Source organism: Anabrus simplex, chromosome 2 (genome assembly GCF_040414725.1).
Source record: "Anabrus simplex isolate iqAnaSimp1 chromosome 2, ASM4041472v1, whole genome shotgun sequence".
Taxonomy (NCBI): domain Eukaryota; kingdom Metazoa; phylum Arthropoda; class Insecta; order Orthoptera; family Tettigoniidae; genus Anabrus; species Anabrus simplex.
In genome coordinates, this window is record NC_090266.1 from 1,160,882,246 (window position 1) to 1,160,905,712 (window position 23,467).

The following is a 23,467-nucleotide window of genomic DNA, read 5'->3' on the forward strand; positions in this document are numbered from 1 at the left end:
AAATCTTTCTATGGTGATCCTGGCTAGTTCGGCGAATGATTTGGAGTTTTTCCCAAATATTACCGTTGTCGGCAAAGCACATTATAGTGAGGTTAGGTTGCTCATTTGCAATCGGGTAATGCTAATTCCCTGCTAAAGAATCTTTGGATAGTTCTTTCACAATATGAGGAATAATACCAGTAACAAAGGGGAGCCTTGGAGCACACTGCGATTAATTTTGATGGGTTTTGTTCCTTATTTTCGGGTTGGTATCTGTGTTATGTTTCCATCTTGTAGAGCAATTAGCAGCCTCGCCAGTTTTTCGGGCACTGCAACAGACTCCAGTGTGCTCTGGAGGTGCGCATGTCTGACGTTACCAAAAGCTTTTCGAATGTCCAGAAATATAATGCATGGATTGTCCTTTTCTTGCCTAGTGTGCTGCAGAATGGCTCCCAAAATTGAGATATTTATGTAAGTACCAGGTGTATTGGTAAAACCCCTTTGATTATCATGAAACACAACGTAGTTCCGAAGCTGTTTATCACAAACTTTCACTATGACTCGTCTAATAACTGAGCAAATAGTAACTGGATGCCAGTTACTGAGATCATTTACATCACCTCCTTTATGAACTAGAAATTGTACAGGTTTTCTTAAAAGTCGATGGTACTAACACTGTTGTTAGCATTCTAGTGGCGATGATTGCGATTATCTCTGGAATCGTGCTGTTTATAATAGCTCGGACGATTACATGGTCAGGACCACTTTCAGAGTCTATCCTGATTTTCTGCGTTGCCTGAAAAATGTCGTCTTTAGAGATGACCAGATTGTATAAGTCGTTAGTCACCACGAGTTCACTCTCAGTGCCCCTTTGAGGGTACTCTGGTCTTTTGTGGTTGTTCGGCCTAGCAAATATGTCCAAAAAGTACATGTACAATACTTCTTATTTCAGCCTGTAAATTGGGTTGTTCATTTGTAAACACATTGCATATGGCTTTTCGCCGCTGGTTGTAATAGTAGAACTGAGTAAATTCATACATGTACTTACTACTTTTCTTCTCTCTGCCCCTTTTCATTGATCTTTCAGTGTACAGAGAGGTCCTATATGAACGATGAGCAGAATTAAAATGGCCTTTTCTTCTTATTTCATAATATTTCTGAGCGGGATGTTTCAGCCCGGAAAGAATATGAGGCACTGACTAAGAAGAATACAAAGGCGTTAACAGCATTGCGGAAGCCGTCGTTTGTTAGGTTTTCAGGAAACTTTGATTTTCATTTAACTAGCTCGTGGTTGCGTTCACCCATATTCGGAGCTGGAGTAGTAGTGGTGTTGGTTGTGGTATCATTAGACTGACAATTCTCTGGGAAGTTTTGTAAAATACTGATTTTTACTTTGCTTCTTGACCAAGGCATCTCGGTGCACGGTAGGGTGAGCCCTGCTAATGTGTATGCTTATACTCCTGTCGGATTGGTAATATTTTCCACAGTGCATGCATTGTACACTGTGTGATGGTGATTCGTTGGAAAGGTTATTAGCCATACTATAAACACTTATTTTACGGTTGTGTACAAAATAGCAATATCTACAAGATTTTGCTCACCATAAAGTTATACACATTCTCGGCAATCCTTGCAGACTAATACATAGTTCAAAGTTCTATAGCATTGATTGCATTAGTGTGGCCTTTCATCAAGTGGGTTGATAGGTGCCTTTTCATTCTAGACTTTTAATTAAATGTCTTGTTGCACTCGTTAGTGTTTCCTGTCCATAGTGTGGAATAACGTATGTATTTAACAATTACCCTTCCAAGAGAATACTCTGTGGCAAGCAAGCCTTACAACTTCCTGGGTTGGCAAATGGTGCGCAAGATAATTTCTGGCAATTGATTCCTTGTAGCAGCCACCGTTCAAAGGCAATGGACATTTATTCAGTACTACAACATTCTTTATTTTCCCGTGGATGCATGTACGGACACCAAACATACGGAGCTCTGACCCAGGATGCACTGCCACTATGCCCATTGTTGTCCTCCGTGTAAGTGTTTGCACGTTGTCCTACTACAACACGAAGACTTGAGTAGCTGACCTTTGTTTCTAAGACGGCACTGGCCAATGAAGATCCTTCAGCTTGTTCACTGCTCCGACAGAGCCTGTCCATTGATGCTCAGGACCTCATCTTGAGATGATCCTGCGAGGAGTTGCTTTTGTCTTAGAAATATGGGACCGATTGGTCGATTGACCATTCTCCTTTGATCATTGCAGCCTTAACGTCTGTAGAACGCTGTGTTTGCTCTGGCTCCACCAACTCTGATTTGCTTTCTTCTTTCAAATGCGTCCTTTCTGATACACGTTCATGATTTTTTAATGATGTACTTCCTGTTTCTTCGAGCCAGGCCAGTTTTTCTTGATCACTATTGTCAGATCCATTCCGCATAGTGATTGCATTATTGGCCTGAACTTGGTTATTGAGTTACTTCCACTGATTTTCTGCACCAGGTATGGAAAAAAAACTACCGAAGTCTACTAGGTCGTCTGAAGTTCTGGTAATCAGGTATGGCTGTTCTACCATACAGAATACGTTCGCAGTGTATGCTGGGCCCCTTCATTTACAGCCAAACAGAGCCAGTGGTATACGGCATAACGGTGCGGGCATTCACCAGTATGAGTTGGCGGCGGCATTTTTGTTCACTTTTTGTTTGAGTGTCTTTCGGCAAACATCGCACAAGTGCATCGGACTCTTGGTCAGTATAGGTTTCGCTGTTCAACTGGTTTGTTTGCGATTCATTCTAGATTGGGTAAGAAACTCTTAGTACTTGACTCGAAATGACTGGTGCGTTTCCCTTTATTATCACACTGTCTGTATACCAGTATGGCCATTTTCCGTCTTGCATAAACAAACTGCATTACAGTGTATAGTACTTCTTGATTGAATGACTTGCAATAGTCCTTGCATTGATGTACTGGAGCTCTGGTCCACATGGGTTTCGCTGTTAAGGTGGTTGATTTGCAGACCAACAATACCCCTTTTCGATCCCAAAACACAGTTGTCATGGCTTTACCGGCAGACTATGTTTGCTTGAATTTCCGCGGCTTTGGTGAAGAGGGATGCCGCCATTGGCGTGATTGTTGCTTGGTCTCAGGTGTAAAGTGGAATGCCCAGGTTTCATCACCCATGACATTTGAGTACAAAAAGTTGTCCTGTTTGGCTGCAAAGCGTTGAAGAAATGCGCAGGAAGAATCAACTCGTTGCCGCATGTGGTCTTCAGTTAGCATGCGTGGCACCCATCTTGTGCACACCTTCTGGTATTTCAACTTTTCTGTTAATATTCTGTGAGTGGCGCTTCAGGGAACCTCAGGAACCAAAGTGCAGAGATCATTCAGGGTGATCCGCCGATCTTCACGCATGATTTGCCCAACCTTCACGACTGTCTCGCCTGAAATTGACGGTCTCCTGCTCCTTTATTTGTCGTGAATTTCAGTCTGACCGGCTGCTAATTCTCTACACCACTTATGAACATTTTTGACATCTATGCACGACTCACCATACACTTCCGTCAATTGGCAATGGATTTCAATCTGTTCAGTAACTTTTGCGTTCAAAAACCGAATAACTGCGCGCACTTTGCACTTGGCGGTTACATCCAATGAGAGCTCAATTCTCAACTGCTGCCAAGCCAAGACTTGAGTCCCTCAGTGCGGCGTGCACATGTTTATATGTGAGCGCGGGAAACACTCTTCACAATATTGTGACCAGCAGCCACATGAACAGAGTTCTGTAATTATAAAAAAATAGGAGGCCTTAGTTTTGGGATTACCCTCATATCATTGTTAGAAGGGTTACCCCAATTATGTTTAGGTCCCTTGCTCAGCTCTTCGAGGTCATCGACACGAGATTGATTTTACTTATGTTCACAATAGGTTGGTGAAAATTATTTGGTTTTATGTTGTTTGAAATATTGTGTTTGGTGTGGGTTGATTTCAAAAGAACATTTCATTTGTTGTCAAGTGCGTTTTGTTCGATTCCCGGCCGGGTTGGGGATTTTAACCTTCCTTGGTTAATACCAGTGGCTCGGGGGCTTGGTGTTTGTGCTGTCCCCAACATCCCTGCAATTCACACACCACGCATAATACTATCCCCCACCACAATAACATGCCGCCCACCCTCATCGGAGGGTCTGCCTTACATGGGCTGCACTCGGCTAGAAATAGCCGCACGAAATTAAAAAGTGTGTTTTGTTTCTTTGACAAAATGTTATCAAGTTTGTTACTGACATATAATTGAAAGGATGCCCATTCGAGGGGGAAAAGAAGATTAGAAACTTCTAAATGAGTTTCATATAGTTTGTAGTTCAACAGGGATTTCTTTTTATACAGGAATTTGATTTCATCTTTTATCCAAATTTTATTGGTTTTTAGTTGAGTTGCACGAGTTTTTGGTGTATTCCTATGAGTTTTCTTAGTGAATTTAAGAAATTTTGGAGTTAAATTATTGGTCAAACATTTTTTTCAAAAAACTTATATACCTTTCCCTAATTTAGCAACCTTTAATTTTAAGTTGCAATAAAGGTTAGCTTTCTTGCTTGCCTGGATGTCATTTCCATTACAAGATATTAAAATCATTCCTTATTGACGGTTTTCACTTTACAAAGGAAAAAGATTTATTACGTCCTCCTATTCAATACAATGTATAGTAAAACCCCTTTTTAACGATCTCAGGGAGATTTGATATTTCTTCCTTCGAAAGGGGGTTTCAATATAAGGGAGTTCAAAGAAAATAGGCTATATATCACAATAAATAATAATATATTTATGTCTTTAACTAATGCAATGTCAAGAAATAATAATTGAACATATTTATACTAAAAACTCAAATTAACACAAGTATAACGGAAAATATTTACAAAACAGCAGACATAACAAATTTCTTAGTGGACCATTGGGAGCACAACCTGCAGCAAGGAAAAGAGAAATAATTATTACTGACTTGCAATTTTAAATTGAAGGAACAGAGACCTAACATGATTTTAAAGAGATTTGTGAAAAACAGAGCATGAGAACCATGAGAAAAAGCATATTAACCTTCACTTTCTGAAATAGTCCAGTACAGAAGTTTGCTTCCTCTTGCCCAGATGTCTCACGGAAATAAGTTTTCTCTCAATTTGATTGAGACTTTTGATGAGATCTTCATCAATATTGAAGGAGGAGAAGTACTGGTGGACAATGTCCAGTCCCTCCACTGCTGCCCGAAAAGTTGGTTCTGCTGGATCCTCTCCTTTTTCTTCTGCTTCCTCTTCAGTACTTTGTCTTTTTGCATCATCACAAAGGTCTCCAACATCCATCTGTGGTGCTGAGGTTAGAATATCATCATCACCACAAGTAACAAATTCTTTGAATGCTGTGGTACTCGCGTCCTTTGATACGACCCCCCAATCTTCCCTAATATCATCAGTAGTGTCATCTTCATTAAAAACTTCTGAAATGGCACCAAAACCTGCATGGCCAAAGCAGTTTTGAATAGTGTCTGTTGTGACTAGTTGCCATGCTGCTAAAAACATATGCACGGCTTGGAGTATATTAAATTCATTTCCACATTTCTTTCGAGGAAAGGAATAATTCTTTGCACCAGGGCCTTCCTGTACTTCAGTTTCACAGAATGAATAATGCCAAGGTTCAAAGGCTGCAGATGACTAGTGCAGTTAGGAGGAAAGGAAACCACTTTGATATTCCTCAGGAAAGATGAATCTGAAGGATGAGCTGGACATCTGTCTATCACCAGCACTATCTTCCTTCCTGCTGATCCCATCTTAGCGTCCAAGCTTCATAAAAATTTTAGAAATATCTCCGATGTCATCCACGCACTTTTGTTAAAATCACATTTACATGGGAGTGTACGGGTGTACTTGAAGCATCTTGGATTCTTAAATTTTCCAATTTTTTATCATCATCATCATCATCATCATCATTTTACAGTTCCAGTTTTCCGGGTACTGTTGGCGAGCCTGTTCCATTCTGTCTTATTGAGATACGTTCGTTGTTAATGATATCCTCCAGTGTCCTTTCCCGATCTGCAATGTCCATCTTTACGATGTCCATCCAGTGGGTTCTTGGTCTTCCCACCATCCATTCCCTGCCACATGTCGCTCCAAGTTAACATATGCTGTCCTTGTTGGCTCCATCCTCATTACATTGCCAAACCACCTCAGTCTGGACATGCTGATCTGATCTAACGATGATGTAACTATCCCAGCTTCCTTCCTAACCACATCATTCCTCAACTTGTCCAGTTTGGTTTTTTGAATTGTGGACCTAAGGAACTTCATCTCGGATGCCTGCAACCTTGATGAGTCTTTCTTAGTGAGGGTGCAGGTTTCAATACCATAGGTTATGATTGGTATGAAGTACTGATTGAACATCACCAGCTTTGATTTTGTTGGTACTTTGGGATCCCAGAGGGGTGTTCGTACTTGCTGGTAAAAGTGCTCTTCTGCACTCTATTTGCCACCTCCTTTGTGGCTAGTGTATCTCAAGATATTACACTGCCGAGGTATGTAAAGCTTTCCACACTTTATAGTGAATGGTTTACCAGCATAATGTTCGCTGGTCTTCCCTCTCTGTTTATTGCCATCACTACTGTTTTGAGTTCGCTTATTTTGAGATTGAACTCCTGGAACTTAACCTTCCATTCATTGAATCTCGACTGTACTTGTTCCTCAGTTTCTCCCCAGATCAAAACATCATAAGCAAAAGCCATTTAGTTCACCAGAGGTTTTCTTGATGTTCTTCATTATGACATCCATGATGGTGATAAACAATAATGGGGATAGTGTACTGCCTTGCTCTACTCCACTTTCGGTCTTGAAACAGGATGAATGTCCGTCACCCAATCGCACACAGCTGGTACAGTTTTCATACAGCATCTGAACTTTCCTCACCAGTCCCTGTGGCACATTCCTTTTTCTCAGGCATTCCCATATCTTCTCTCTTGCAATGCTGTCATATGTCTTCTCAATGTCAAGGAAAACCATAAACAGATCTTTGCCTTTTTCTCAATATTTTTCCATTAACATATGGACACTGAAGATAAGGTCTCTTGTGGACCTGTTAGGCCTGAAGCCATATTGTTCCTCTTCAAACTGTGGCTCTAAGATGACTTGCAATCAGCTCTCTAAGATTTTCTCAAGAATCTTAAGCTCATGAAAAAGGAGTGTTATTCCCCGGTAGTTGGAGCATTTTCGGTGATTTCCTTTCTTAAACGGGGGGATAATGACACTCTTGCTTCAATCAGTAGAATCAGTAGATATCTTGCCATCTTTCCAAACTGCATTGAGCACTCTGTGTAGCCACTGTAAACCCTGAACTCCTGCTGCTTTAATCATGTCCGTGCTGACTTAATTATTATTGGGGGTAATTTTTCACTCCCATCTCTGTTAACACACAACAACACTGTCAGTCTTTCTTTACTTTTTTTTTTTTTTGCTTCCATGGCATTTTTCTCCGCGAACAGCATATGTCTTGAACGGGAGCAAATTGTAAAACACTCCCTTTTCATCAGCGTTAAAAATATCCTTAGCACATATCCTTCAAGATATCGAGGTGATGTATTCTTTTTTCCAGTACACAACTGTATCATCATTAACTTCCACACTCACGCCGCACATGTTTTGGAATGAAGTATTGTGCCATTTTTTAAAACGATCAAACCAGCCATTAGAAGCATGGAGATCAACCAAACCCAGCTTAAGTACGACTTCTCAAGCTCTTTGTTTAAGTATGTTCCCGTCAATTGGAGCGTTCTTGCTCCTTTCTCCCCACAAACTATTTCATTAAAATGTTTTCAAGTTCCTCGTACGGCGAAGAATGAATATTCTTCCGCATTTTTGCCCCAGAACCGCAGTCCACTGCCGCGGTCAGAATTGCTTCCTTCTGCATCATGATGCCGAATAGCGTAGAGGGTGCCAAGTCATATTTTTTTTGCCATCTGTGACAAAGGTATTTGGCTATCCCTTTCAACATCACTAATGATGTCGATCTTTTTTTGAAGAGTCATCTTGTTATGTTCAGCAACCATAATGAACGTAGTCCGCCGTAACTTGCAGTACAACACTTATCACAGACACAAATGTAACTCGTAGCACAACTTGCAACTACTGATGTGCGCGAATGATGTCTGGAATCATGAGAATCGGTTCATACGACTCCGAGGTTGCACTCGATGTCGCATGCGATGAATCGGTTCCGTGATGATGTGACCAGACTGTGCTGGGCACATTTGCTAGAGCGAGTCGTCCGTATAAAGTGAGGCAAATTCGAACGTGTAATATTTACTATCTGTTGTGTATACGGTATAGTATGATAGGAACACCCATTTAAACTAAATATTTTATTGGTTGTCATGAATGAATTATACCACATAATAATGAAATAACAATTTAACCTGGTAGTCTGGAAATAACATTACACATTTCGACACTGGGTGTAGCAATCGATGTTGTTATTTATGCTTATACTGTATTCTGCTTCTAATGTGGTTTTCAAATATTGCTAGTATATGTGTATAACGTCTGTGGAATCTCATTTCTAATAAATACACAACTTGTTTGGTAGCATACCTGTCTTCTGTTACATTTAATTTGCAATGAACATTTCATACTACTGCTAAATATTATTTGGAAAAACTGTTAGAATTACTATTTTTTGTTTTTATCACTGCTTAAAACTAGCTCAGCCTCTTCAGTACAATTGTATTTTGATGACATAGTAGTATTACATTATAATCCCCATACAAATTTGAATTTATTGACAATTCATACAGTTTGATTAATTTCAAACACGGAATCATATATTCTCATCAAATTACGGTCTTATTAGAGTATATAACTCCAGGACAATATAATAAGAGCAGGCATGGCTTGTAGAATGACCCAGTTATAAAACAAAACAAACTCACATTATAGAACACACACGTGCTGCATGAGTTTACATATCTGCACTGTAGATGGTGCTACTGTAGTTCCTCGGAATCGATTCCGGAATCGGGTACCCTATTCCCCAGGCATATGGAATCGACTCTTTGCGATTCCTGTCGCTACCCATCACTACTTACTACTTACAACTTACAGGAACAAAAACAGTGAATGAACCTGCAGGTATTCTTCAGTCTGCATGCTCTGCGTGATTCCTAAGCAGCGATTGGTACTGCGAGAAGGAAATGGCTAGCCGGTGTAACAGCATTGCAGCTATAGGATAAGGCAGCTGACCTCACTGGAGACATAACTATTTATCTATCGTTAGTGAAGATTCTCCGTTTTCAGATAATGCCTGGACATAGGATATTTAATTTCATTATGGGATTATTCATACATTTTAAAATTTATTATTATTGACAGCCGTTATTGCGGATGCTGAAAAATATGATGCTAGAAATGCCGCAGGCTTGATGTACGATATGAAATTAATCACTTTTATGGATATTTTAGGGTTAACTAGCGACCCACCCTGACTTAAACAGTCCTAACTCCTGAACTGTTCATGCAAATAATGTACTTTAAAGATTATTTTAATCCTTAATGAGTCCTAGAGGAGGTTAGACACTTTATTCAGATGTAAAATTTGGGGTAAATCTCTATTTATTAATTTATTTATTAGAGAAGTTTTTTGTTACCAAGCGACTATGAACTAAAAATCGCTCTAAAGGTCAAATGGTTGGAGATAAGTATATGCCAGCTCTACATTTACATTTCGTACACTTACACTTGGGGTCTATCGATGACGGTTCAGGCAGCGCAAGCCATGGAAGGCACGACTTTCTACTTATTCCGTAATTTTTCTAGAATACATTTTTATTTTGTTCAATATCCATAGCCTTTTCAGTTTTTAATTGCTTTTAATCTTCTGAAATATATCTTTAACTGTAAATCACGTGAAATTTGCAAGAGACCTTCCACCTAAATGTTTATATTTCGTGAAGTTACTTGTGTCTCGCCGGAAACCGCACTTCACTCCCATACAGCCGTTATTCCGGTACTGCCTACAGTTCAGTGGACATGGCTAACCAACGGCATGTAGCATGGCAGTGATTGCTGCTTGCCGATAACAGTGATTTTCAAAGGCTGCGCCAATTTATCATGGTTCCACACATCGCTAAAAGGAGCACTTTAATTGAACACGTTAACTTCGGACTGAGATTACATGAAAACGGAAGTTAATTAGCATTTCAAGCAAAAAAAGTATCTTATCGCAAATTTTTGTTACAACGGGATGTGCGATCGTAATTTATGTGAAATATATTCCTTAAAAACGGACCTTTCCTTATGTCGGGGTTTGTTAGAAGGGGGTTTAAATAACATTGTGCTTATGGCGATATGGCTGGGCCTTACGAAAATCTTCGTTAAAGGCGGGAATTATTTATTAGCAGGCACATTAAAATGGGGTTCTGCTGTATATCCATCGTAGATGGAATAATTTAATCAGACATCTTTAATTGCATTAGCAAACTCTAATATACTATTTACAACGTACCTTTTTCCCAACCTATTTAGGTGCAGACCATGCCAGGTATGAAATCTTCTTCCTAAATTACTTATATCTACATATTTTACATTCTTGAAGTGCCTACATATTTTCAAAAGTTCTTCATTGACCTTGTTTACCTCCTTGTTAACACAAGACCATGCCGGAAGATCGTGTCTATGAGGAACCGAAAATACCACAACATTGGTGTGATGCAACTCTTGGAGTCTTGTTGTTTTTTCATAGCATTCTTTTAACTTTAATTATGTAACTTTTAATGTGTTCACTGAAGATGGCTCTAAAATGAGCCGAAACATGTGTGATTGAATTATTTCATTTAAGGTGGATATACATTGTATTGAATAGGATGACGTAATAAATCTTTTTCATTTTTAAAGTGAAAACCATCAATACAGAATGATTTTAATATCTTGTAATGACACCAGTTTTCCAATACACATAAAAAAACAGCTACAGTTGATCTCGCACTGAACAATTGCTTGTTGGACGAGTTTCCGCCATATGAGAACTGCGCTTACAACCCTGTGTACAGAATGCATTCATGTTGTCTGTACGAATACTCATGACATGATAGCTGTTTGTGTTTCTTGATATTATATCTTTAATACTAGAGATTGTATACACATTTTGTTCAAATCTTAGATGTATAAAAATTAAAGAATGTATAGTTTTGTAATACCAGCGGACATATTACTCTAGCCCCAACAAGTATCGTATAGCAGCTGACTCAATGCTACACACTGTTCCTCAGCACAGGTGTAGGAATACTTACGGCATCAACTGTACCACTGGTGTAGCCTTCGTAGATTTAACAGTTCCCTATGAGACCATTAATCATGACAAACTTCTTTGTAAGAATATAAACTGGCTGAAGAATTTATGTTGATCTCACTCAATAAGTTTCCTTGAGAATAGAAGGTTTTCCTTTTGTATCTAACAAACATTACCTAAACACTAAAAGCAAACTAGCATCACATATTATCATATTAAGATGTCATAGTGGGAAGGGCATGGGGTGATCACTCGAACACATGCAGAACGTCAGTCTTTAGACTGTGCTCCTCAGATGAATGTGTAGCATTTGATTGGCTTTCTTTGTCTCACGCCAAAAAGACAGCAACCTCTGCTCAGCTCAAAGCCCTGGGAATTTCTAATTGTAAGTATTGACTAGGTTGACATTAAACAAATATTTTATAATTATATGTAATCACTGTCATCAATACGGACCAAATATGAGATTAATGACTTGTAACAAGGTGACTAGAGGCCAAACATTCCCGTTGAATCTCCAAGAAATTCACAGATAAGCCGGCCGATGAGAACAAAACATGGAAATGCCGGCCCCACCCCATAAACCAGCTGGGAGATCCCAGGTTGTCTGAGTCACAAGCCCCTTCCTGGAAGTAACAAAAGGTGCTACCATGGGGCTGGCACGAAACATATCCCCCTTCGAGAGCTGATCATCCCGATCGGTAACCTTCTCAGCTGTTCTTTGGTATGGTGCCCGTCGGTCTAAATGTACCACCTTCACTTTGCATATTTTCCTCCGTCGAACTCGGTACCTTACTTACTTACTTACTTACTTAATCCGGTCCTCTTGTACCATGAGGTGTCGAGGATACGAGAGATCTCCATCTACTCCTATCTCCGGTAATGGCAACGGCCTCTCGTACCGAGAGTCCCCTCTCCTGCAGTGCTTCTCTAATCCCCTCCTCCCATGTCTTCCGTGGTCTTCCTCGAGCCTTCCTTCCTTCCACTCTCACCTCCCTCATTAACCTCGGCAAGCGGTCTGTCGACATTCGGTGGACATGGCCAAACCATCTCAATTGATATTCTTGGATGGTTTTCTCCAGTGGCTTCATATTCAATACTTTCCGGATGGCTGTATTCCTGATCCTGTCTCTCCTGGTTTTGTCCTCTACTTTCCGGAGGATTCTGCTCTTGGTTCTTTCTGTTAGCACCCAGGATTCGCAGCCATAGGTCAATGTGGGAATAAAGGTGGATTTGTAAACGGCTAATTTTGTGCCCTTTGAGATCTCCTTCTTCTTGAGGAAGTTTGTTCGGATGGCATTAAACAAGCGCCCTGCTGTTCCTATTCTTTCTGTTATTTCCTCCTCCATCTTCCCATCTGAGCTGATGATTGAGCCAAGATACTTGAACTTGGTGACTTGCTCTAATGGTTTACTATCGACCATGATACAGTGTCTCTCCTCATTCCTGCTGATAACCATAGTCTTTGTCTTGTCCGCATTCACCTCCATACCTTTTTCCTTAAGCTCTTCCACCCATACATTGATGTTGTGCTGCAGGTTTTGTTCGCTAGAGGCAACAACAATCAGGTCATCAGCAAATGCCAGGTCAGAAAATCGTACTGGTCGCATGAGATAATTTCCGACCGTCAATTTCTTGATTTTCTCATGACACAGCTTCATAATATGGTCGAGGTATACGATGAAAAGAAGAGGGCTAAGACTGCATCCCTGCCGGACTCCTTGTCTCGTAGTGAACTCTGCTGACCTCACATTTCCTGTCCGCACGTAATTTCGACAGTTCTTATACAGACTCATGATGGAACTGCAAAGTGACTTGCTAACTCCATACTCCTTTAGGACTTTCCAGAGTTTGGACCTCAGGACTCTGTCAAATGCCTGTTTCAGGTCAATAAAGGCAGCATGAAGGGTCTTGTTCTTTTCCAGTAGCTTTGCACTGGCCATCCTAACAGTAAATATGAGATCTTGCATGCTTCTATTTGGGCGGAAGCCACACTGGGCTTCTTCAAGTTTAGCCTCTACCTCCTTTCTTAATCTAGTCTCCAGGATCTTTGAGAAGACCTTCCCAGGCACTGATAACAAGGATATGCCACGGTGATTACTGCACTCTCGATTGTCTCCTTTCTTAAAGATGGGGACGATGACTGCTACTTCCCAATCTCTAGGTACCTTTTTTGTTCTCCAGGCCTCCACCATAATTTTGAATAGAAAGTTTTCTGCTTTCTTTCCCAAGTTCTTAATCATTTCTGGGGCGATTCCATCATGTCCTTGGGCCTTCCCATTCTTGAGTTGTTTAATAGCCAACTGCATTTCATTTATCCTTAAGTCCTCTCCTTCTTCTTGTTCTCCTTCTCCCCCCGTCTCCTCTCTTTCCTCACTTGACCATGGGCTGTCTTCATTCTCATTTCCATACAGTAAATCATTAAAATATTCTTTCCATCTCTCCATTATTTCTTTCTCTTCTGTTAAGATTTTCCCTTCCTTATCTTTTATAAACTTTAGAGGGCACTGTTTCTCCTTTCTCATGTTTTTCAGTGCTCTATAGAACAGCTTCTGGTTCTCTTTATAATTTTTCTCCATTCTTTGTCCGAATTCTTCCCAAGACTGTCTTTTCGCTGTTTTCACTAGGTCTTTAACCTTTCTTCTTTGTTCCTTATACATCTCATGGTCCTCAGCATCCTTGCTTCTTAAGTATTTCTTCCACATTTCCTTTTTCTTTCTTACTTCTTCCTTGATATCATCATTCCACCAGCTTGTTCTTTTCTTGTACTCCCCCACCTTTGTTGTTCCACATACTTTACTTGCCACTTCTAATAGTATCTTCTTGAACATGTTCCACTTTCCCTCCAGGTCCATTTCCTCGATCCTCTCCTCTATCCTCTGACACCACTCCTCCACTTCCTGTGTGAACTGCTCCTGTACCTCCCTGTTCTCTCTTAACTTATACACCTTAATCTTTCCTTGCTTCTTGTTCTTAGGTTGTTTCCTCTTTACCTTTGCTGTTGTTTCCATTGTTGTTATCAAGAGAAAATGGTCACTTCCTATTTCATAGCCACGGTATACTCGACAGTCTGTCACCTTCTGGAGGTGATCTCTCTTCACTAACACATAATCTATGATGGAGCGCTCATCTCGGCTGGGTTCCTCCCTCGTGTACATATGTATCATCTTATGCGGGAACATGGTGTTCACTGCGACGAGATTATTGGCAATGCAGAAATCAACAATCCTCTCACCATTGATGTTAACCACAGGCTCACCATGCCGGCCAACAGCTCCGCCACTTACCTCTGGCTGGTTTCCGACTCTGCCGTTGAGATCTCCTAATACAATGATTTCCCCTCGAGTGTCATCCACCACATTCTGTAGCTCTTCGTGGAACCTATCCTTCTCCTCCTTTCTTACATCGTCGTTCACTCCGTAAACCACAATAAATGTCATCAGCTCCATCTCTGGATCTAATCGTATGCTGACCGTTAGAATTCTATCCGTGTGGAATTTCCAATCCTGAATCTTGTTTCTGAAGTTTTTGTGGATCAGTAGTGCTACTCCTGATTTGGCCCTTAATCTGATGCTAACTCCACTATAAATGAGCACATGATCGTTCACCATTGTATCTACCCCTTGACCTTTCTTTTTTGTCTCTGTCAGTGCCAGCACTACAAGTCTTGCTCTCTCGAATTCTGCCACTAATTCATTCTCCTTTCCAGCTAATCCTCTTATATTCCATGTTCCAAATCTCATAATCCTTTTTCCTCGCCATGTTGCCATCGGGTTCAGCAGTCCGGTGTATCTCTCGTTTTGACTTTTCATGGGAATTATTTCGGGCATGTGAGATATGGGCCCACAGTGCCTATAGGGCAGTGAGGGGGCTGCCCTCTTTTGGCCTCTGCCCCTGCCATGCTGCAACTTCAGGACTGGTGGTGTTCTCATTCCCTACTCCCTGAGACAAAGATTTTCTTCCTTCAGGACCTACAGCTGAAGGTCTGTCATTTAGTCTGGCCCCTCATCCTCGACCTTACCGGCAAGGGTGACACTGCCAGGAGCCGAAGCTCCCGCCGGCATCGCTCTCGGGATCACTGAGGCACGCAAGCCTCTCCACCACGTCAAGGTACCAGACCATGGGGGAGGAACTCGGTACCTGATGTCATTTAATTCCCTCAGAACATGCTAAGTGTCTTTCCATGTCCTCTGGAACTTGAGAGACAAGCCTTTCTTTCTTACCGGGTTATGTAGCCATTCTAGGCCATCCTCGTCATTTCCGATGGTGTCCCCTCGTCGGACTACCATGCCTTCACTCGGTCGCTTTCTGTGCTCGTGGTCTCCTGGACAGCGGTATGTACATCCTCTGGTCTCCTTGTCAGATCCAGGCAGTACCTATCGGTCGGGGCAGGATGGTCCTCAGATAGGCCGTACCCTCCATCCATCGGAAGACGCTGCTCTCTTTCACACGGTGTCCTCGCTGGAGTAGATCTTGTGGCCTCATGCACTGCAGACTGGTAAGCCAGGGGGGCCAGGGGAAGGTGACGATCCCTGTCCCTCTGCATTTTCATCCAGGCGCAACGGCTCCAGTTTCCTTCGAACCCCACGGTGATCACTCGGCAGGAAACTTCATGCTCGGCCTCCCTCCTGGAACAGAACACGCAGCCTTCTGGACAAGGTCTACGGGACAGAGCATCGACCTGCGGAACATGCGTTATCTCGCGTGGACCCCGTCTACATTTCTCTGTCCATTACCCATCTTCTTCTGGCCATCTTCTGTCTTCTCCTGGCCATCCTCCATCTTATTCTGGTTGTCTTCAGTCTTCTTTTGGCCATCTTCCAGGATCTTCTGGCCGTCTTCTGTCCATTTCTGATCGTCTTCCATCTTCTTCTGACCATCTTCCATCTTCACCTGGTGGTCTTCTGACTTCTTCTGACCATCCTCCATATTATTATGGCCATCTTCAGCCTTCTTTTGGCTGTCTTCTAGCATCTTATGGCAGTCTTCCTTATTTTTCTGTTCTTTCCCCATCTTTTTCTGACCGTCTTCTGTCTTCTCCTGGTGGTCTTCCGACTTCTGGCCATCCTCTTGCTTAGTCTGGTAGTCTTAAGTCTTCTTTTGGCTGTCTTTCATTATTTTATGGATGTCTTCCGTCTCTTTCTGGCCGTCTTCCATCTTCTTCTGACCATCTTCTGTCTTCTCTTGGCCGTCGTCTTCCAACTTCTTCTGACCGTCTTTTATTTCCTTTATCATCCTCTTCTGGCTTTCAACAATCCTCTCTTGGCTTGCTTCCATCTTCTTATATAGCCTTCTTCCAACTTCTCCATCGTCATTTTCTGGCCTCCTTCTATCTTCCTTTGCCCGTCTTTCATCTGCTTTTGATAGTCTTCCATCTTCTTTTGATTTTCTTCCAACTTCTCCATCTTTTTCATCACCATATCGAAAAGCGCATTTAACTGAGTCTCCATTTTCGTGTGGCCTCTGGTCTCAACTGCCGTGCAGTAATTAACACAAGTTGAAAAAAAGATTTATATGAGTGTGCATTCACTATACACCGACGTTCTGAAATGTTCGTGGCGGCGGTTGAAACCTGCAGTATCTGGTCCATTGATTCATGCTGATTAAAATGATGTATCACACATGGAGTCTATTCTAAATTCTGACACCACTTTATTACGAATAAAACTCCATCTGTTTCATTACTCTAATTTATTTCAGGGTAACCTAATAACTGCACTCACGCACATATTTATACACACACAAGAAGTCCCTCTACCTTAAGGCGCAGCAGGGTCCAGCCCATTCCTTTACCTGGGACGCTAATCCTTACTTTCACTTTCCCAAAGTCCAGTCACCTCCTACAGCCGCCGTGAGTAGACAGCTGGATTTGAATACTGGCTATACAACACACGACGACTGTTCATTGGTTCGACTCCACATACAGTCCAGTACTTCACACAGTCCCATGCAGTGAACAACTAAACAACTAAACAGCTCAACAGTATTCAACAGCAGGACAATACTCATGACAACGAACATTAACACATGTCCATTTATCCTCGCACTCATGTTAGGGCGTTTTCTCGCTGGTTCACGGCGATCCTCAGTCCACAGAATCACACAGTACAGTCTTTCGTTCAGTCGCCTCCAGTTACACACTCACTGGTCTCTCCAACACCACAACAACAGCTCGTCGTTCAGACCGTAGTGGGACACTGGCAACAGCCAACACCTCTGTCGCCCTCAGTCCAGCCACCGAACCCCAACTCACTGAGTGTCACACTGCCTCCCCCACGGAGTCCAACACTGATTCTGAGTCCAACAGTGACTTAAGGTCCACGGCTAGCCTACTGTTTTATAGCTCAGGTGATTCCAGCCAGAATTTTTGTGAGGTGGCTAGAGGTTATGTGCCGGCCCCGTGGTGTAGGGGTGGCGTGCCTTCCTCTTACCCGCAGACCCCGGGTTCGATTCCCAGCCAGGTCAGGGATTTTTACCTGGACCTGAGTACTGGTTCGAGGTCCACTCAGCCTACGTGATTAGAATTGAGGAGCTATCTGAAGGTGAGATAGCGGCCGAGAGGATTTGTCATGCTGACCACACGACACCTCGTAATCTGCAGGCCTTCGGGCTGAGCAGCGGTCGCTTGGTAGGCCAAGGCCCTTCAAGGGCTGTAATGCCATGGGGTTTGGTTTGGTTTTGGCTAGAGGTTATAAATTTCACTTCGTGTCCATATTGAAGATCTACTTATGATACAAAACTATTATAATTTTATTATAGACCACCTATTCAATACATTATAAGCTAATATGGAATTACATCCTTAGTAGAATATGTTCATGATCTTATTAAACCTTGAGTAAATGTTATTTGGCTGATGATGCTCACTAAAAGGAGCGAAACATGTACCATGTTAACAATTTAATAAGGATGTAATTCCATATTAGCTTATAATGTATTGAATAGGTAGTCTATAATAAAATTATAATAATTTTGTATCATAAGGTGGCTTGAGGCCGAACATTCCCGTCGAATCTCCAAGAAATTCACAGGTTAGCTGGCCGATGATAACAATACACGGAAAGGCCGGCCCCACCCTATAAGCTGGCTGGGAGATCCCAGCAAACCACCAGCCTCTTCCTGGAAGTATCGAAAGGGGCTACCATGGGCCTGGCACGTAACAATATGTATTTTGTATTTCTCCTTTTATCCAAGATCGTTTACTTTCCAAAAATAAATTAGATGAAAGGGAGGAACTTCACTCTTCTTAGGACAGAAATTTGTTCAAAGTATCTCCTATGATTGATTGTTTTTTGTCCTGTGGACATTTTAATAACCTGAATAAAAGGTGTACAAAGTGCACCCCTGAAAATCTGATGATATAGAAATGTATTAGCTGACCTGACTACCATTTAACAGAGTTGAGAAAATTGGCACTCAAGCTGTCTCTACCCATATCATCTTCTGATTTGAATATTTTATTATTGCATTGTTCTTGTTTCAGCAAATCCGACAAACAGTCCTCACACGAGCTGGTACTAGGGGCCAAGCAACTAGTGGACAGCTGGATGAAGCACCTGAGACTGAGGAGACTACCGAGGTGAGTGATTCCTTACTTGATATGTGAACAGTCACCTTCTTAGCCAAGCATGTTAGCTTCTTCTCTTATTTGGAGTGGATAAGTCAAAGATCAGAGATCTGAAGTTTGAACACTGGCATGGTCAACTGCTTCGCTAAGTTTTATAAAAAGTAATTGAACGTTGCACTAACACCAATAGGTTTTTGGTGATGATGGGATAAGAAAAGGCTAGGACTGGGAAGGAAACAATTGTGGCTTTAAATAAGGTACAGCCCCACCATTTACCTTAAGGTTTTAACATTACTTGTGTTTCCAACAGGATAATGAAGGTAGGAAAAATGAACAGGCTTTTCTAGACAATGTAGGGCACATGCATATTGTTACCCCAGTGAAGAGTCTGAGCCTATTCTGTTGATACATTACATAACCAAACCCCATGGTACAACAGCCTCAAAGAGCCATGGCTTACCAAGCGGGAACTGCTCAACCTGAAGGCCTGCAGATGATGAGCAGTCAGCAGACCTTGTCATCCGTTTTACCCTTTTATGAGGGGTAGTGGTCGTGTTTTATCGTGTATAAAAGTGTATTTTCTATTAGTGTTCATTTTTATTAACTATGCTTTTATTCCATTGACTCTATTTTAGTTTGTGTATTTTAATGTGTTCTTTTTTAACTTGAATGGTATATATCACTGTACTTCAAGGCAATGCCTTATTCCATTGTAATCTATATTTTTTATAATTTTATCAGAAATTAAAGCATTACAAATTAGATCCACTCATCATTTTAATTTCATAATCATTTTTCATCATCATTTGTTTTAAATTCTAGTCAGTGGATACATTTTAAAATGTTAATTGTCATGTCAAATACTGGGACACTCTCTCTCCAGGGGTCATAAATATGGAGGGCCCTTGCCCTGGGTTAAGGGTGAAGACCTCAACGGCATCTACGGCGGAGAAGATGGACTTCGGTACGGTGGAGATGGCTGAAGAGGCAACCCATCCTTCTGGGGTGTACAGATGGAACCTACTGCCTTGTAGGACGAGGAAGGCATCCTCAAAGGCTAAGGGAGTAAACCCTGAAAGAAAATCCTCTTATGCGTTAGGCCTAGCAAGTCAGCAGGAGAGTATTGAGTACAGTCACTTTCAATAAGAAAAAGAGCCTCGGAAAGAAGATTATAGACCGGACTGACACGTCCTCTCAGACAATTGTAAAGTATGATGACCGTAAAGTTGATGATATACAATGTTCTGAAAGGAAACCCCGAATAAAAAAGAGACCCAAATACCGAATTAGAACTATGAACATTCTATCATTAACTGGAAAGGTAGAAGAACTCCTAGACATGATGGATAGAAGAAAAATATCAATATTGGGATTAAGTGAGACCAAATGGAAAGGGATTGGAAGCAAGACACTTCGTGGAGGATATAAATTATACTGGAGTGGACAGGAGAAGGTAGCGAAAAATGGTGTTGGATTCTTAATTAACGAAGAGACTGATGCTACAGCTGAAGTTATCTGCAAAAGTGATAGAATCATTAAAATGTTCATGAAACTGGAGAACACTAAGTACACTGTCATACAAGTGTATGCCCCACAGACAGGCTGCTGTGAGGAAGACAAAGATAAATTTTGGCAAGACCTGGAAGATACAGTTAATGAGGAAAATGTTATTATTATTGGAGATCTCAATGCGTAAGTTGGGGTAGACAGACTTGGGTACGAGAACATCATTGGTCCATATGGATTTGGACAAAGGAACCCAGAAGGAGAAGAACTATTAGATCTGTGCAGAAGAAATGATCTTATAATCAAAAATACATTCTTCAAAAAAAGAGATAGTCAAAGAATAACAAGGTACAGTTAGGATGGCCAGTATAGAACATTGATTGACTGCGTAATCACGAATAAAGATGGTGGCAGGTACATCACAGATGTAAAGGTCATCCCTAGTGAAAGCATGGACAGCGACCACAGATTGTTGGTAGTAGACTTCAAACATAAGACTAATGAAATGCAGAAAATTATTATGATAAAACCAAGGGTTAAAACTTGGAAGTTGCAAGAAGTCGAAATAAAGGAAGAATACAAACTAAGGATTCAACAGAGTTTGCCGAAGGGTGAAGTAACCAACGTTAATGTAGAGTGGAATGCCTTCAAAGACACCTTTGTGGGAGAAGCCAAAAACCTATGTGGAGTTACAAGTTCTATCAAAAGAAAAAAAAGGAGACACCATAGTGGAATGATAGAGTGAAAACAGCGGTGAAAGAAAGAAACCAAATAAAGAAGGCACTGGACAAGGAAAAACAAAAACAGGGACAAGAACAAAATGAACAAGAAATACAAAGACTTCAAGGAGTATGCAGGAACAAGAAACTTGCTGTAAAGAACATTGTAAGGGGAGAAAAAGAGAAGAAATGGAATGAGTTTGCAGACAAAGTGGAAGAGGACAGTAGAGGAAATATGAAATTGCTGTACAGAGTAGTGAAAAACATGCGAAAGGATCGAGAGACCATAAAATCAATAAAACGTGATGATGGAACTCTGCCACAAGAAGAGGGAGAAATTAAACAAGAACTCAAGATCTATTTCGAAAAGCTGCTGAATGGAGATACAGAAAACATAACGGATAGAGGAGAACCAAGTCGAGGAACCACAACTGAACTACCAATTACATGGCTTGAGGTTGAAAATGCACTCAAGAGCATGAAGAAAGGAAAGGCAGTGGGCATAGATGAACTAAGTGCAGATATGCTGAAAGCAGCGGGAATTCCAAGAATCCAATGGCTCTACAGACTGCTCAACAAGATATGGGAGGAAAATACTATTCCTGAGGACTGGAAGATGGGCATCATTGTACCGCTGTTCAAGAAAGGAAGCCGACAAAAATGTACTAATTACTGTGGTATCACACTATTGTCTCATGTCCTGAAAATATTGGAAAAAATAATAGAGACTAGAATCAGAGATATTGTTGAACAAATTTTGGAAGAAGAGCAGTATGGTTTCAGACCAGGAAGGTCAACTACAGACCTTATATTTGCAATTAGGATGCTAATGGAAAAATACTAGGAGAAGAGCAAGCCTTTATTTCTAATATTTTTGGACATTGAGAAAGCATACGACAGTGTACGAAGGGAAAGAATTTGGCAATGCATGAAAGAACTTCAAGTGCGAGACAGCCTCATAGACAAAATGAAAATGTTGTATAGTGGGAATAGAAGCTGTATTCAAGTAGGATGTGGTTTGTCGGACTGGTTTGAAACAAAGAGAGGAGTGCAGCAGGGCAGCTCGTTGTCACCACTTCTATTTATTATTGTAATGGATGTATTAATGAAATCTATTAAAAGGAAAGAACAAGGAGATATCAAAGCCTTCACATTTGCAGATGATGTTGCGATCTGGAGTGACTCAGAAGAGGAAATGGGAGAGAGAATGCAAAGCTGGAATGAGGAGTTTTAAGAAATATGGTTTAAACATCAGCAAGACCAAGACAGTGGTGATGAAAGTGTATGGGGAAGGAGCAGAACCAATAGTCATGTTAAATGAAGCCCAACTGGACAGTGTTCCAGTTTTCAAATACTTGGGTAGCGTTATATCAAATGGCAACCTAGCAAAACATGAGGTGAACAATCAAATCAATAAGGCAACACAATTTTACCACCAGGTAAGACACCTGCTGTGGGATGAGCAAATACCCATGAAAACAGAAAAGACATTGTACAAGTCCTATTATACACCAATTCTTACATACAGTCTTGAAACCACAACACTGACCAGTAGAGATAATTCCAAACTTCAGGCAGCTGAAATGAAATTCCTACGCACTATGATCCAGAAAACCAGGAAAGGCAAGATTAGGAATGAGAAAATTAGAGAAGAAGTAGGAATAAAAGATTCTCTCCTCAATAAGATTCAGATATCAAGACTGAAGTGGTTTGGTCACATGAAGAGGATGCCAGTAAACAGAACTGCAAGGAAGGAATTTGACAGAAAAGTAGAAGGAAGACGACCCGTGGGAAGGCTACGAAGGAAATGGATAGATTTAGTTAAGAACGATGTACTGCTGAGAGGTCATGATTGGGACAAGTTGGTGGAGGAAGAATGGTACAAGGACAGTATGAGATGGAGAAGGCTCATATACCACACCCAGGAAACTGAAGATGGTTTAGGATGATGATGATGATGATGATGATGATGATGTCATTTCATTCCATCTCATACCGTTAGGGGCTGATGACCTAGCTGTTAGGCCCCTTTAAACAACAAGCAGCATCATCATCATCTGATGGCCTGCATATTATGAAGTGTCTTGTGGTTGGCATAATGAATCCTCTTGACCATAATTTGTAGCTTTCTAGATGGGGGCTGCTATCTCACCATCAGATAGCTCCTCAGTTACAATCACGTAGGCCAAGTGGACCTCGAACCAGCCCTCAGATTCAGGTAAAAATCCCGCACTCGAACCCTGGGCTTCCCTAGAGTGAGGGGCGGGCTTGAAATGTTAATTAACAAGTAACAAATCAAGTTATATATGCATGAATAGTAACATAATAGGATAAATGCCATGAAAGGAGAGTGTGTAAAGAATTGTATCTTTTGATGAGGATACTTATATCTCAA

General features: G+C 41.2%; 1 protein-coding gene across 7 annotated transcripts in view; it reads left to right on the plus strand.

Moving 5' to 3' along the window:
- Positions 1–23,467, plus strand: part of HDAC4 (histone deacetylase 4) — a 1,180,658-nt gene that overhangs the window by 1,069,165 nt on the left and 88,026 nt on the right. For all 7 annotated transcript variants that reach the window (XM_068226410.1, XM_068226411.1, XM_067142123.2 and 4 more), the window contains one exon: positions 18,764–18,859. In XM_068226410.1, coding sequence (XP_068082511.1) covers positions 18,764–18,859 — 96 coding nt within the window. The remainder of the gene's footprint in view (positions 1–18,763; positions 18,860–23,467) is intronic.